Source organism: Streptopelia decaocto (assembly GCF_964273445.1).
Source record: "Streptopelia decaocto genome assembly, chromosome: 1".
NCBI lineage: Eukaryota > Metazoa > Chordata > Aves > Columbiformes > Columbidae > Streptopelia > Streptopelia decaocto.
Window position 1 is genome coordinate 94,534,629 of NC_138663.1, and position 15,126 is coordinate 94,549,754.

The 15,126-nt window shown below is 38.1% G+C and overlaps 1 protein-coding gene across 4 annotated transcripts in view; it reads right to left on the reverse strand.

Annotated features, from left to right (window-relative positions):
- Positions 1–1,557: 1,557 nt before the first annotated feature.
- Positions 1,558–15,126, reverse strand: part of HERC2 (HECT and RLD domain containing E3 ubiquitin protein ligase 2) — a 114,938-nt gene continuing 101,369 nt past the window's right edge. For all 4 annotated transcript variants that reach the window (XM_082053874.1, XM_082053875.1, XM_082053873.1 and 1 more), the window contains 8 exons: positions 13,426–13,509; positions 8,132–8,273; positions 7,174–7,368; positions 6,959–7,071; positions 5,877–6,067; positions 3,904–4,009; positions 3,156–3,368; positions 1,558–2,562 (listed from right to left, as the gene is read on the reverse strand). In XM_082053874.1, coding sequence (XP_081910000.1) covers positions 2,290–2,562; positions 3,156–3,368; positions 3,904–4,009; positions 5,877–6,067; positions 6,959–7,071; positions 7,174–7,368; positions 8,132–8,273; positions 13,426–13,509 — 1,317 coding nt within the window. In that variant the 3' untranslated portion in view covers positions 1,558–2,289. The remainder of the gene's footprint in view (positions 2,563–3,155; positions 3,369–3,903; positions 4,010–5,876; positions 6,068–6,958; positions 7,072–7,173; positions 7,369–8,131; positions 8,274–13,425; positions 13,510–15,126) is intronic.

Genomic DNA, 15,126 nt, shown 5'->3' on the forward strand with positions numbered 1-15,126 from the left:
TAAGAGCAAATGCCATTTTTTGACCACTTGAAACAATGGCTTTTCAAGAATTACAACTGGCTACTCAGAAATGCTGTTAAGTCAGGCCATAAGTGACAACACATTTCACACCGTGAAAGGGCATCTGATGCTTCTCTGCTACTATGGGAAAGTAAAGGAGGCGGCTTAAAAACCATCTCCTACACCGTTCACTTATTAACAAAGCAAACTGCTTCCTTACAAAAAGAGCATTTCCTTTTTGCTTTTCTCAGAATAAAAACTTTTTTAAATTCCAAAGCAAGTTATAAACTTATCCATATTACAGTAGTTCATATGGGGTTTGGAATTCAAGAACAGCTATGGAACTTGGTCTCAGTCTTTGTGCTGGTGGCATTTGGGCATGACTCACCCATGACATCTCCTGAAAAAGATGACCACAGAATCTCTTTGATCAAGCTGGTTGCCTACAGGGCTCTGATGTTACCATGGCGAAGGACAGCAGACAACCACATCAACACTTCCGTACTAGATTCTCCACTCTCTACCTTGGCAGACACTCAATTTACTGGCAAAGATAAAAGAGGTTGATTAAGAAGTTTGGGTCTTGCATCTTCTTTAGACTCAATAGAACCTCAGTGGTTTTCATCAGCAGACAGAGAAAATGTGAAGGACAGAGGAGAGGTCTGAATTCTGGAGTCTCCAGTGAGACAGAGGACCAGGACAGGAACATTTACTGCAAGAGATCTCCTGCATGAAATAGAGGCCTCTAAAGCTCATGAATTTCAAAACTCTGACATGTTAACAACAAACAGGTACTTTCACCAGTACTTTGAAATACCAAGTAGGTTTCGGGAAAACTGATTTCAAGACCACAGATCATATTTAAATTTACAGAAGTTAGAACAGAAGTCAAATGCACATACTGAAAAACATGAATCAACTCTGAGTTGTAAATATTCACATACACCTCAGCTAATGATTAGTGAAGAAATGGTATGACATCACCTTCTACTGGATTTTAAAATGAAATATTAGTGCCTTGGCACAACCAGATCTTATTTTCCTACTTTGAAAAACTAATGCATACACTGCGTGGTTGACACATAACATCTGCCTGAATGGCACTCATCTCAATGAGTTATTCAAACAGGCTACTCTGGACACACAGTTCCATGATGAAGCCTTGTAAAATTATCTATTTTTCTCAGAGACAATATGTTGTACGGGTGTCATCACATTCTTCTACTCACATTCAGGTAGCTGAAGACATCTGTCCCTCAAAAGCAATTTTTTTCCCAGGTATCCAAGAACAAATTTACCATTACTGACAATAGTAACATTAGGAACAACTGCATAAAAAAGGTGTACCTAATCGCCACCATTCACATGTTGTGTAGACTAGCTCCAAGTTTACTACAGCTCATGTTCTGCCTATGGCGACACACTTACCATAGCTACATATTGGTGGAGCAGCAAAAGCAACATTTGGTCAAGACGTGAAAATTGCAGAAACATTTCTCAGTAGAGCCATTGCAACGTTCATCCCATATAACAACTGCATTACCACTAAAAACTACATTCTTTTTTTCTGTGGTAGAACTTTTATTCAGAGGGAAATTATAACTTTTGCATTTACATGGCACAAATTATATACAGTACACTTTCCATGATAAGAATTATGATGCTGTTCACAGAAAGGTATCAAATTTGAGATAAATAATGCAGAAGCTAAAATATACAAACCAGGGGTGGAGGTGAAACTATTGGCCATTTTTATTATCTATAGAAGAATTTCAAGGAATAATGTTAATTCAATGTTCAAAAATTTTTAACAAACTTCTAGTAAAGTTAATTGAAATATTTATAATACTATTCAGTGGTTGCACAGTATTTCCAATATACAATCAAGAAGATGCACAGAACACAACACTTAATATGAAAAAAAATCTATTGCACCCACAATTTAAAAGGTTTTACTGCCTTCTGGATGCTGCACTACCATATTTATATAAACATTTACAACACTTCAGTAAACACAAAGGTTCTAAATGTAGTGCAGCATTATGGGGGGCCACTTTCAGCTCTTAAAATAAATGTTAAATGCCCATACACTGTGCCATTTATTCTAAGACGATGGTTTAAGCTGTAACCCTTAATTCCTACTGTGAGTATCAAACACGCTTTCCCCATGTTGAGGAGATTACCATCCTCTATATTCTCTGTATTCTGAAACCTAAACTGTCCTTGGCTTCATTGTCATTTTGGCTTTTTGCCTCAGTGCTTGTGACAACCATCCCTTCTATTGGTTTTTTAATGTCCTGTTAAGTAGTCCTGCGTAGAATCTGAAGCAAAAGAATCTGCATCTTCATTATCAGAATCATCACTGCTGTCATCAGCCGCTGGCTCCCCTGTCAGCGCTATCCGGGCATAATCGTCAGTGTCTATAGACTTGCAGAAGTGAATGGCGTACTTCAGTTTTTCCTCTAGCACTTGCTTACAGGAATACCGGGGCAGCTTCAGGAGAAAGAAGCAAGTGTATGACTCAGGAAGGAAGTGGTCTGGAGGATTGTATTTATCCAATACCTGTTGAAAGCAAAAAGCATCATATTTTTCATTCACTGTCCAAACTACGAATAAATATCAGAATAATACTTGAGACATTTTTTTAACAGCATGCTAGATTTGTCATTCCAATGTTGAAGTTTTTTAAAAGCACAAGGGAAAGACCAAATGCATTTTCCCTACACTAAGTAAATAGATAAAAACAGACATATGTGAACTTCTTTGACTACAAATTGGGTTGGGAACAATCTAAAAAACCATCGTGTTACTTCAGCAAATATCAACATATGATTTGAAGATTGTGGGTTTTTTTTAATTTAGCTGAAATGATTACTGAGCAAAATGCTTAACAAATACCAGCAAAAACAGTTGATGACTGACAGTATAAAACAACCAAAATCCAGAGAAGCAAATGGCTGGGAAATGAAATGAATATCCACTCGCCCAAATCAAGAGAGAAAAATATTTAAACACATTAACGGTCTCTGTTGCGCTGTTGAATCTACAATGTAATGTTGCACAAACAGTCTAATGAAATCAGCTGTTCTCTTGTTATATCATGCTACTACTTCTCCACTACCAGATTTCTAAAATAAGAATGCCACAGCCCTCACCTGAATAACAAAGTCCCTCCCTCTGAAGTCTGCAATCGTCCTGGGCAGCCTCGTTCTGCCCCACACAAACCGCAGGAAGAGCGACCGCTCTGTGTTGGAGAAGGACTCCATCACTTCCCAGAACCACTGGATCAATGAAGCAGTTGGCTCAATGCCTTTGTAAGTTGCTACAGATTTCAGAAGGTGAAGTGGAATATCTGGGCTTCCACACACCTGAAAAATAAAACACAGTGATAGGCTACAGAAGTCTGATCAAGTCAATTACAGGTGATCTGTTCCCTCCATTCTCATAAAATATTTAATGAGCTTTTACACTGACAAAATGAACATACAAGTATTTCAAGTGCTGTGGATAGTCTTCTATTACAATAATACTAAATATACGTCTTCCCATCGGGGAACAATAATGAACCTTCTTTCACGTTTCTGAATAACACAAAACTAAACTTTTTACTCGGGAAGATTATCTCCAATTCACCTCCTATGTCCCTGTTTTGTAGGAGTTTTTTTGGCTTTGTTTGTTTCATCCAGAAATAATTAATTACATCATTGCTCAGCTATATCAAAATAACCTTATTAACACCAAAGGGGCAATTAAACATTTGCTAGTCTTTCTTTGGACAAAACGTTTGCGATCACAGAGCTAGCACTGTAAATAGTATTTAACGTGAGTTTTGTGTTATAAGATGTAAGTGCAGAATCTCACTCCAAGTCAGTCTGACAGAGGTAGCAAAACAGAAATTGATACCATAGTTTCCAGTTCATATCCTGTAAAGAGCGAAAGCAGAGGGACTGGAACAACACGCGCCATCCCCTCACGAACTGCTGCAACTTGTTCATCAAATTCATGAAGTCTGCAGAGACAAATTTTCAGAGTTTCTATGAAGGCCGTTTCTAGCAATTATTTCTAGCAATTACTGTAATATCACGGAAACTCTAAGCAATTCTCCTGAAGTCCCCAGCTATGTGCCAAGGAACATTAATAAAAATTTATCACACAAGATACTTGACTTATACCAGTTTCTACAGCAATTGCACAGCCAGCTCAGTAGGGAGAGATGCCTCTCAATGTTTAGGATATTTTATTTCTAGTATTATTGCTGTGCTGTGCCTGGCAAGACCAAACCAATACCCCATTTGGAAACAACGTGCCCCTGGGAAAGAAATGTCTGTGCTTTGAAACTCTGCCCTCAAACGTTCACAACACTAGACAGACATTATGGTAAAAAAAAAAAGGGGGGGAGGGTTGGGTCTGAGATAAAACATGGTATCTGAGGACAGGAGTTACTGTATTTCAAGACAGACACAGTTAAGTCTAACACTTTGCTGCTTCTGCTGCCACCCCTGATTTGTGTTCTGCATCTTCTTCCCTATCAAATAATTTCTGAGATGTTTTACAAAGCTCTCCAGAGCGAAGATTCGTTATAATTGACAAGTCCTGTCCTCAGGCTAGTCACCGCCAAAATAAACAAAGATGTCAGGACAAACTTAGTCTTATGCATCCACTTTTTCACATGTATTCTCTTCAGGTGCTAATTTTTATCTCAAGGGCTTCCTATAACTAAAAAAAACTTGATTCCTAATCTAACCATTTAAATGTTTCTCCCAAAGCACTTTTAACTGTAAAATGCTTTAGAATTGCTCATGTCCTTTGAGGATGGCCAGAACTGGTGAGGGAACAAAACAATTTCTTCAAAGGAATGTAACATTTTATATAGACATACCATTTATCCATTTCATACGAAATTTTTACTGTCAAAAATAGGTTTAAGTATGGGTTCATAACCATTTATACAAAACAAACAAAATACCCAGAAAAACCAAACCACCACCACTGACTATAATTCAAGTAGTTGTTGGCAGACACTATAACTACAAACTAAGACGCAAGTATATAGTGTATATGATACAGTCTTGCCCAAGCACCCTCTAAAACATTTATCCATGGCAGAAAGAATAAAACAACTATGAATCACTTTCTTGTCCAAATTATCTAAATTTCTATAGTTCAAGAGGCACTAGGCTCACTGCTTCATGTAACACATGGTTCCTTCTGAGATATATGTGTCTAGATTAGTTACCTAGGTATTTAAGCAACCAAAGGCGTGTCTTCTCAAATACTGAACAAGTATTTCCCCTTGATTTCAGTGCAATGTTCAGCTTTGGGCACCTGTGGGTGAATTTGCTTGCCTGCACACAGGTATCAGACCTATTTTATTGTGTTCAGGCAACGAACACTTTGGTTTGTGTGTTCCAACTCTAGCTCTATCCCAGCCGAAACCAGGACAGAATATAATAAGAATTCGTCTGGGACTGCTCTTGATTGCGACTGCTGACATGGACAACTGTGGGAGCAGTAGTACTATAATACATCTAAGGTCTCTCCACAAAGAACTAAATGATCAAGCTTACTTCTGTATCACATAGGAAGAACTACACAGACAGGGCATTTCTCCACCTGTTAAACTGGCTGCCAAAACTGCTCTGTCAGGACAGCTATTAAAATCTAGAGCCATACCTGCTAGTTTGTTTCCTGAAAATTAAGTTTAATCTTTTCTCTTTGGAGAGAAAGCAATCAGAAAACCAACACTGTAATCACATGAAAATTTTAAAATACTTTCACATAGGAGATTGAGGTAGTACGTTGTTTAAAACCTTTTACATATTTGTAAAAGAAAATGCTTATTTGTGTCAGTAATTTGAATGACTTATTCAACAAACCTGTAGTTTATTGCCATCCTCACGTATTCAGCTCTATTATCCAGTGTAATATGGGTGTACTTGGAACTCAACTGAATATCCTGACCACTTGCATTAGGCACCGTGAATGGGAGGCTCATAGCTTCAAACTCTTCTGAAGTAGCTTCATTGTCTCGAATGTACATAAGCCCAGGAATAAAATCTTTATCAACCTTTTGAAAACAAGCCCGAGGTAAAGTCAGTTTACTAGCACTATACAACAGCGTCTCTTGCATTCCAAAAGCAGTGCATCATGTGTCATCTACCAAAAGCACTGTCAGATGTCTGACTATAATCCACCCAACTGAATTTCAAAGCCATAAGATATCTTAGTATTCTACACAAAATTTCATTACGCTGGGATGTGAGAGGGTGAATGTGTTCTAGATCTCAATCCTTATCGGGAGCAGTTGCAAGAAACTGTATTATATAAGAAAATGGATTTAGAGCTTAAAAACATAATAACGTCTACAAAGTCTAGTGCTGGTTTCAGTACAAAAGGAACCCCCTTACTGACAAGAAAATAACTCAATGTCCTTACAGTAACTACATTTCTACATGATAGTATGTGAGAAGAAGCTCTTCTCTGTAATGAAAACCTCTTCCTCCACATTTACTGAGCTCAGTAAAAAGAAAACTGCGGTGTTCAGTATGTGGGCACAAACTATTTTCAGTAGTAGTTTGAACTCATTTTCTTTTCCTTCAAAACAGTGTAGGTGTGTGCACCCCATCAGTTACTGCATCTTGGCACAACACGCAGTAACAGCTACAAAAAGGTCTCCTGGAAAGTAGGAGTTCAACCACAAACATTTGTCTAGTCTAACCCATGGGAAGGTTTGAGAATGCTCTAGAATTCAAAAAAGCTTATTTAACTACTTTTGAATGACTTAAATTTACGGTTTTAACAGGCACTAGAAGTCGTCCTTATACACAAGCTCAAAATGGAAGAGGACAGTCAAAATACAAGTATATAGAAACCAGGGAAGCCAATCACTGCAGAAAAGGTTATGCTATACTCTTGTGTCTTCTCTAAGTTACATCCTACTCAGAAACTTCGTGCCTACCTCACTGAGATCAGCAATTGTTAAATTCATTCCTGCAAGCTGTTTCCATACTGGCTCAGCCAGGTTGAGGCTCAGAGGGCTGCCAGTCCGGATAGCGATGCCCAAAAGTACACCTGTAAGTTTAAACATAATATTTTTAAATTTCTTTTTGTTACATTCCAAATATTCTGATCGTGTAACAAAAGTAGAATGTCAAAATGCTGCTGAGAAATTACCAAGAAAACGAAACATGTTCATATGCAAGAGTGACTTGGCAGCAGGATTTAATAGGAAACAATCTCTGTTTGCTCCAGATTCATCTCGTCCATTTGGTGTCACAATTAACAGAGGGGTCAGCCCATTCTGAAGCTCCTCACACATTTCTGCTATTGATTCACTATAACCTCCACCGCAATCATCCACAGATTCACCTTGAAGAAGAAAAAAAAGGCTCCAAGTTAAATGCTCTGCCAAAAATAAATGAAGTATTGAAATAAACTGTATTTCCTTCCATAGGGATGACATAGTAAACAGCAGTTTACTAAAAGCTACGCTGTCAGATCTGTCATATGAAAACCCTTCATGTTTTGCTTTATATTTAACCAGTTCATTGTAAACTGTATTATTCAGAAGATGACAGAACATATCACAGTGTCAAAAATGGTATTTTGCCAGAGTATAACTAACATTTTTGTGGTATACACCAATCAAAATACAATAGAGGCAGAAAGTCAAAGCACTGTGATTCCTAAGTGACATTTTAAAGTAGACACATTTTTTTATAGCTTGAATGCAGTAGATAGAATGGCTCTTCAATCCAAGATATTTTTCATCAAAAAGCTCAAAGTAATACATGAATTGTAAAAATAGTCCTATCAGTAAAACCAGCTAGCCAGGATTACTCACCAGTCTGGACAGCTGAAAAACAGGTTTAGGTTTTGCAGAATGTTTGTTGTAAGCAAAAGAGTTGCCCCTGGTATTTGAGGACAGACACATTTCCACTAATCTTGAGGTTTTTTAAAAATTCATTTTAAAAGGCTTTTCTACTACCTGACATTTTAAGCACCTTCCTCTGCCTACACACATACATTGTTTTTCTATATGCCTTCCTTCCTTCAGGTACTCCAAAAAAGTAAATCTGAAGAAAATTGTAAAGTTAAGTGTGAAACATGTTGGGGTGGAGAATCTGCTTACCAACAAACTTGACTTTCCAAACACGATGAGGAAGCAGAAGGCTGTCAGGGCTGAAGGAACTCATTTTAGCACACATCTGTCCAAATACTGACTTTGTCCCATCAGGCCCAGCTAGTCCTCCTTTGCTCCTAGAGCGTTTTACCTATTGAGTAAGCACATTATAGAAGTCACTGTAAAAAACATATTTCAGGTGGCATCGGTGTGCAGATCAGACAATAAGATCAAAGTTTATTAAATACTAATGTGTTTAGTGCAACATTTGCAGAGGTCCACAGTGTATCTTGCATATATGTGACAGATACAGAGGTAGAACCAAATTTCAAATTACAGTATTTTTCAGTACTATGTAATATCCATCTCTATAGATATCACAGACTCCTATCACATATTCCAATCCTCTCTAGGAGGATGAAAGCACTTTAAATCTCAGGCTATTAGGAACCCAGAATTATTTCGTAATCACATGATGGATGAGGTCCGAAGGCACCTCTGGAGGTCATCTGGTCTAACCACCCTGTTCAAGCAAGGCCACCTGGAGACAGCTGCCCAGGACCATGTTCAGACAGCTTTTGAGTATAACCATGGATGGAGACTCCACAATCTCCCTGGGCAACCTGTGCCAGTGCTGGGTCACCCTCACAGTGGAAAAGTGTTTCCCAATGGTCAGAGGAAACCTTCTGTGTTTCTGTTTGTGCCCATTGCAAAAATATACATCAGTGAGGTGCCCCTGGAGCTTTCTCTTCTTCAGGCCCTTCACTGGACCCTCTCCAGTATGTCCATGTCTCTCTTGTACTGAGTAACTCAGAACTAGGCAGTATTCCATGTGTGGCCTCACCAGCGCTGAGCTGAGGGGAAGGTTCACCTCTCTTGACCTGCTGGAAATTTGGATGCCCAGAAATTTCTAAGTTGAGAAACCACTCAGTCTTCTCTTAAAAAGAGGAAACTATGATTAGAAGGTCTGTGAAAGCAGTAGTTAATTCACTGTTTTTAGAAACCCCAGACCTAAAACACAAATTAATCAAGTGACAGTAAAAATGCAAGCAATCCTGTCTGAACTGAATAGGATGGCATGCACATTTGCTATTACACGTTTAATTTAGTATTTATTTACTAGCAACACGGAATTTTCATGTAATCTGAACATTCAGATGCAGGAATGGTTACAACCTGACTGGTAACAAAGCAATGTCCCATGAAGGATTATTGGTATTTCTGCCAGTACCTTAATACATTGCTTGCTGACAGATGCCCATATTAAAATGTATTATGTCATTAGCAAAGAATAAAACACTTCACTGAAAAATGGCAAAAAAAAAAAATCATACGAATGTTTTTAGGCCACAATCCACCACAGATGTTTTAGTGTTTTATTGTACATGTCTACAGCAAAGCTGTTGTTCATGTTTACAAATCATCCCCTTTAGAGACACAGTAAGTATTCTGTGAAACCTATTTTACTGAATAGGGTCAGATATAACCCTCATTAAATACATGCCCAAGAAGGATTTTCATAAAACAGTCTGCCATCAGAAAATATCACCTTCTGGAAAACCGATTTTTCTTGGACCAGGGAGAAATGCAGTTGCTCAAAAGCAGCATACAGCAAATTGTGAATTAATTGAGTCCAAGAACTTGCCTCAGTGAATAATCACTTTCTGGGAGCAGAACCATTGCAACAAAGGGGCAGAGGCACTCAAGTCAATCTGTCATCTGGTTAAAGCATGTTGAAATAAGAAAGACCAGAAGTTAAGTTCTTCCTCTGAATCTGAAGAACAAAACTTTGTCTCAAGCAGACTGAGAGGACCCACTGAAATACTGGCAATCCTGTGGGAACTCTCTCCGACTCACCAAAACCTGGGAGAAATGCAGTAAATAAAGCCATGTACTCAGAGCCTAATAAAGAAGTTTACAAAACATTGACAGCTTATTAGCTGGAATCAGCTAGGAAAGAGAAGTATGTACATAGAAATATGTACCTAGAATACAGATCCATGAAGAAAACAAACACAGTTCAAGGATATGCCATTAAATGAATCTCCAGAAGAGGCAGAGAAGTATCAGTGTGATAGTTACAAGAGCTCAGGCACAGTCTCACCTGTCCCATGAAGGTTTCAGTTATCTATGCTCAAACTGAAATGCTACCAAAAAATACTGTATAAAAAGTTGAAGATTAAAGAAAGACTATTCTACACAAGCAGACAAAAATAGCTCTGCCTGATCAGTGTAGGAAAACGAAGGCTGTCATAAAATGAGTGTTCTTTAAAAGCACATTTGATAAGGCAGAAGACAATAACCAGGAAGGAGGAATGTTATTTAAACTGAAGTATAAGACTCACAAAAGAACAAATAATTAATTCATTGATATGCTGCGCTTACTTTAAGATCAGATAATTTTTAATCATCATGCTAGTAAGATTTCCGTAACCCACATTTAATAAGGAGCCCTAGTGAGGAGGAAGAAACAGTTCTTAAAGTGGTATTTTGTATATCCATGAGCATGCCACTCCTCTCATGACAGTAGAGATCATTGAACCAGGAGATCCTTTGCAATATTACATTCCTGAAAGCAGACATTCTCCTTGATAACTGGAATTTATTTCCCTTTTAAGGGGAAGAAATTCCTTTCAACTGTTGTGATAATCTCTTTCATCCAAAGGCAAGATACAATTTAACAGCATGAATGTGTTTGCCTATAGGTCATAACACCCTGTCCATTTGACACCACATGAGCTACACTGGTATTAAAGTACTAGGTAAATCTGACCTGCTAGTAAGAGGGTCAGTAAGTAAACCTGACCACTGGAGACCCGTCCAGACATGTCACTGTTAGTTCACTTTCTGGGTCAGTCTTCAACTGCTTCTATCACACCTTTCCAGAACAAGGCCCAAGTCATATGGATAAAACCTTCATTAAATTTGCTTTCTTCTGCCCTACAGAGACCTCCAGCAGTGTCCCAAACTATCTCAGTGCATTCAAGCTTGTCCTCATACAACACCTTAAACCATAAAGTGTCTACCCTCAATTTTATGCTATAGGAATACCAGGCTGGCACTTGGGTGAGTTGCAGTTACAGCCATGATGTATTTCACACACCTCGAGCTGGAAAATTACATAGAACTACTGTGTCCTCCTATCACAAGGCTCCCAACAGAAAAGATCCAGGGCCAAGTAGCTTGGAAGGTGAATGTGATCTACTCTACAGGAATCTGGTTCATGTAAAACTTGACCACAGGACAAAGGAGTGATGTTTGGCTTGCTTTTACACCACAAGTTAGACAGCTGTTATTTCCAGTCCTGGTACTTCCAAAGAAACCACTGAACAAAAAGTTAATCTGAGGAAATATTTTGAAAAACAAATCAGTATCTGGAAAAAACTTTATGAAATAAACAGATGAGTTTTTATCTTACAAGGAAGATTAACTGAAATGACTGCACCATATAATATGTAAACTGTAAGAAGAGTCTTCTGAAAGCAAAGGGATCGTAAAGCCTAGCTGCAGTTAAACTCAACTGCAAATAAGATTTAAGTTCTTAACATTGACAATTAGCTGTTTGAGACTACGTAAAGCAGCTTTGATTCTTCAGTTAAATATTATAAAGGATTGAACAGTCTAAGAGCCTGCACTTTCGTTCTCTGCAAAAGCTAACTGAAGAAATTAGGACCCATACTTGGTACTTTGTAATCAGGCCAGATTAAGAATTTGGTCTTTTGCAGCCTTCACTTAGCTAAACCTAGGACTGACTTGTGTTACAGCAATACTTCATTTTCCCCAGAAGCTATGAAGAAGGGAAGCCCTGCAGCTACCAGTTCTTTTCTAGATTTCAAAACGGATTCAAGTAAAGAACAGGAATACAAGAAAAAGCCTATCTTAATTAATTAACTCAACAGGAGGAGGAAGACACCATGAAATGAGCCCCAAACCTATTGACTAGTTCCCTGCTCTAAAGTTAACTACTTGCACTGTTTTATTGGACTTTCTGAATTCACACACACACAAAAACTAACGAGAAAACCTGTGGCACTCTCTTCAGGTTCAACATCCCAAATAATAAACTAAAGCAACACATTTTAATCAGAGAGTCATGGAATGGTTTGGGTTGGAAAGGACCTTGAAGATCTGCTAGTCCCAAATCGCCTGCTATTGGCAGGGACACCTTTCACCAGACCAGGTTGCTCTAAGCCCCGTCCAGCCTGGCCCTGAAAACTACCAGGGATTTTGGGCAACCACAGCTTCTCTGGGCAGCCTCATCATCTGCATGGTGAAGAATTTCTTCTTTAGATCTAATCTAAATCTACCCTCTTTCAGTTTAAAACCATTAACCCCTGCCCTATCACTACACACCTTGTAAGAAGTCCCTTTCCAGCTTCCTTAGGGGCCCACTTTGACTGCTGGAAGCCTGCTGTAAGCTCTCCACAAAGACCTAACATTACCACAAGAAATGTTACGTGCCCATAGGAAATTGCAAAGAAGAAGAAACACGGTCCAGCCACAACAGGATGTGCTTATGTTTACTAATTAGTCAGCATCTTCACAATTTCTCCATTCTAGCCTTAGAAAGAATAGGTTTTCTTACTTTTTACAATAAAGAAAGAAAACCACCACTAAAGGAAATAAATGCATGAGAACTCTGTAAGACCAGGCTTCAGTCCATTTAAAGGAAAACAATCATTTACTATTCTATGTTACAGAAGTATCTACGGGAAAAAGACATATCTGGCCTGAGGCACAACATCACATCTTCTAACATCAATGTAAGGAAAAAAACCCTTTTGTATCAAACAGTTCTGCGATCAATATGACCACATGTGATGACCAGTAAAGGACAAGACCTTATCAGCCTGATTTTTAGTTACATTCAAGGACTTTTTTTCCTTGCCTTTTTGCTTTTCCTTCATGTGCTCTGTTAGGAGAGCAACAGCTGAATAATTCATGTGACCATTTGGAAAGGTAAGAAAGGCATCAGAATCACTACTCTCAAGTTATCTAACGTAGCAAGTTTTGAAAATGTGGTCTTTTGTCAAACAGGACATACTTTGCTCATTAGAGTCTAAATCATTCACTCAATATAAGTGACCCACATCCCCCGAACAACTACAGTGTGGATGAAAATATACTGAAGAGAAAATGAGCAGCCCTTTCTGCATTCGCTTCTTCATTGTTTGATTCTCTCATAAAAATCCAACTCTTCAGTACTCAGATACCAAACAGCTGAAACATAAAGGAACTTGACAAATGTGTAGGACTGTGTACTAAACATACAGATGGTAAAATCAAAACTTGAGCTTAAGTACCTGTATTCTGTTGAGCTCTACAACTGGCCCATGCTGACGATCTCTCACCATAGTTGCTTGCACAACTTTTCTGAAAGCTGCCTCCTAAAAAAGAAAAATACAAAAAAATCCAGATAGTGGCAAAACCGCAAGCAAATAAGAAAGCTGCACATATTTCACAGATAAAATACATACTTATTTGAACTAAGGAAAAGAAAGACTCTTCAGCAGAACAGAGAAACTGATCCTGCAATACTATCCTTCAGCAATCTCCTTCTGAGTATATCACTAAACACTACAAAAGGCATAACACTTCTGAGTTTTTCTTTAGAAGAAACGGAAATAAGTATCAAATACTTTTGAAATACTAAAAATAAACAAAACCAACAGAAGATAAAGCTGTGAGGCGTTAGTTAAAGATCATGTTATTTGTGCTAATACAACCCAACTCTGAAACAGATGGGATACTAAAAAAGTAAAGAAAGCCTCTCCTGCATCACCCAAAATCAGGGCTTGAAAAGTTGTACTGCACCCAGATTCAGTTATCACTAAGCGACCAACATGCCACTGAGCATAGGTATAAATTAATTTATACCAGAATAATATATGTATATGGAGAATAATTACTGTCAGCGAAAAACAATCAAAAAAGCCAAAGATGAGACTATCTTACTATGGAATGCCATGAACAAACAAATAAAAATAAACTAAAAAATAAGACTTTTCATGCAAATTCAAGTGTCTGAGGTTCTCTCACTAAACGTTTGGATCAAATGTTACACGGTCAGTTTCAAGCAAGCTTTAAAAAGATTTTTAAGTCTTTGGAATCCCTGAAGGTAAGCCTGACTTAAATGCCTAGATATGAATATGGCATCGCAACTTCTGGTGTCTCTGCTTAATGCTTTTGACATAAAATGTCTGATATCACATTTTGTCTTATATCTGAAGCCTTTCTGTAACTGTTATGCAGACTCTTAATTATGCAAAATGTGCCTCCTGCACACCCATTCCGATACTAAACATAATATACCTAAAGACTGCCTATTAATAGCGCTGACATATAAAAGTGTAATGAACAGAATAGCTAGGATTTCTCTTTCCTTTTTTTCCAGTGTAGGTTTTGATGAAAAGTGTGCAGTCTTCTCTTGGTCTGTGAAGCATGCTTTCTGCTGGATTGCTCTCCTAAACTATTTTACTGGAGTCTAGAGAAAGAGACCTTGAGACAACACATGCTAAGGAGCCTAGTTACAGGCCGTGTGTCTCATTTAAGGACACAGAGCAGCACTGCAGAGGGAAACTTAACTGCTTCTCTTTTCAAATATATCTCCCAGCAGACTTTGTTTATATAAGGTTATCATTTTTTGTTAGACAAGTTACTACGACAGTGAGAAAATTCAGATCCAAAACTGATGATCATGCTGAAGGCAAGTCAGGTTTTTAAAGGCTTCCCACATCTGAAGTTTTGAATAAGCGCTGTAGCCTTCAAGCATTATAATTATCTGGATTTTCTTATGACTGAATTTACTTAAAACTGTAAGAATCCACTTCCTTTACTGATTTGAAATCGGACTCCTCTGTGTTCTGTCTTCACTTATAGCTCAGTCTAAAACAAGTCTGTACCTGCACAGAGTTTTAGATCACCTCATCACAACAACTAAAATAGGAAAAGCAGACAATGACCATTTCATATGTATCTTTTTTTTTCCAGGATACCATCTACTG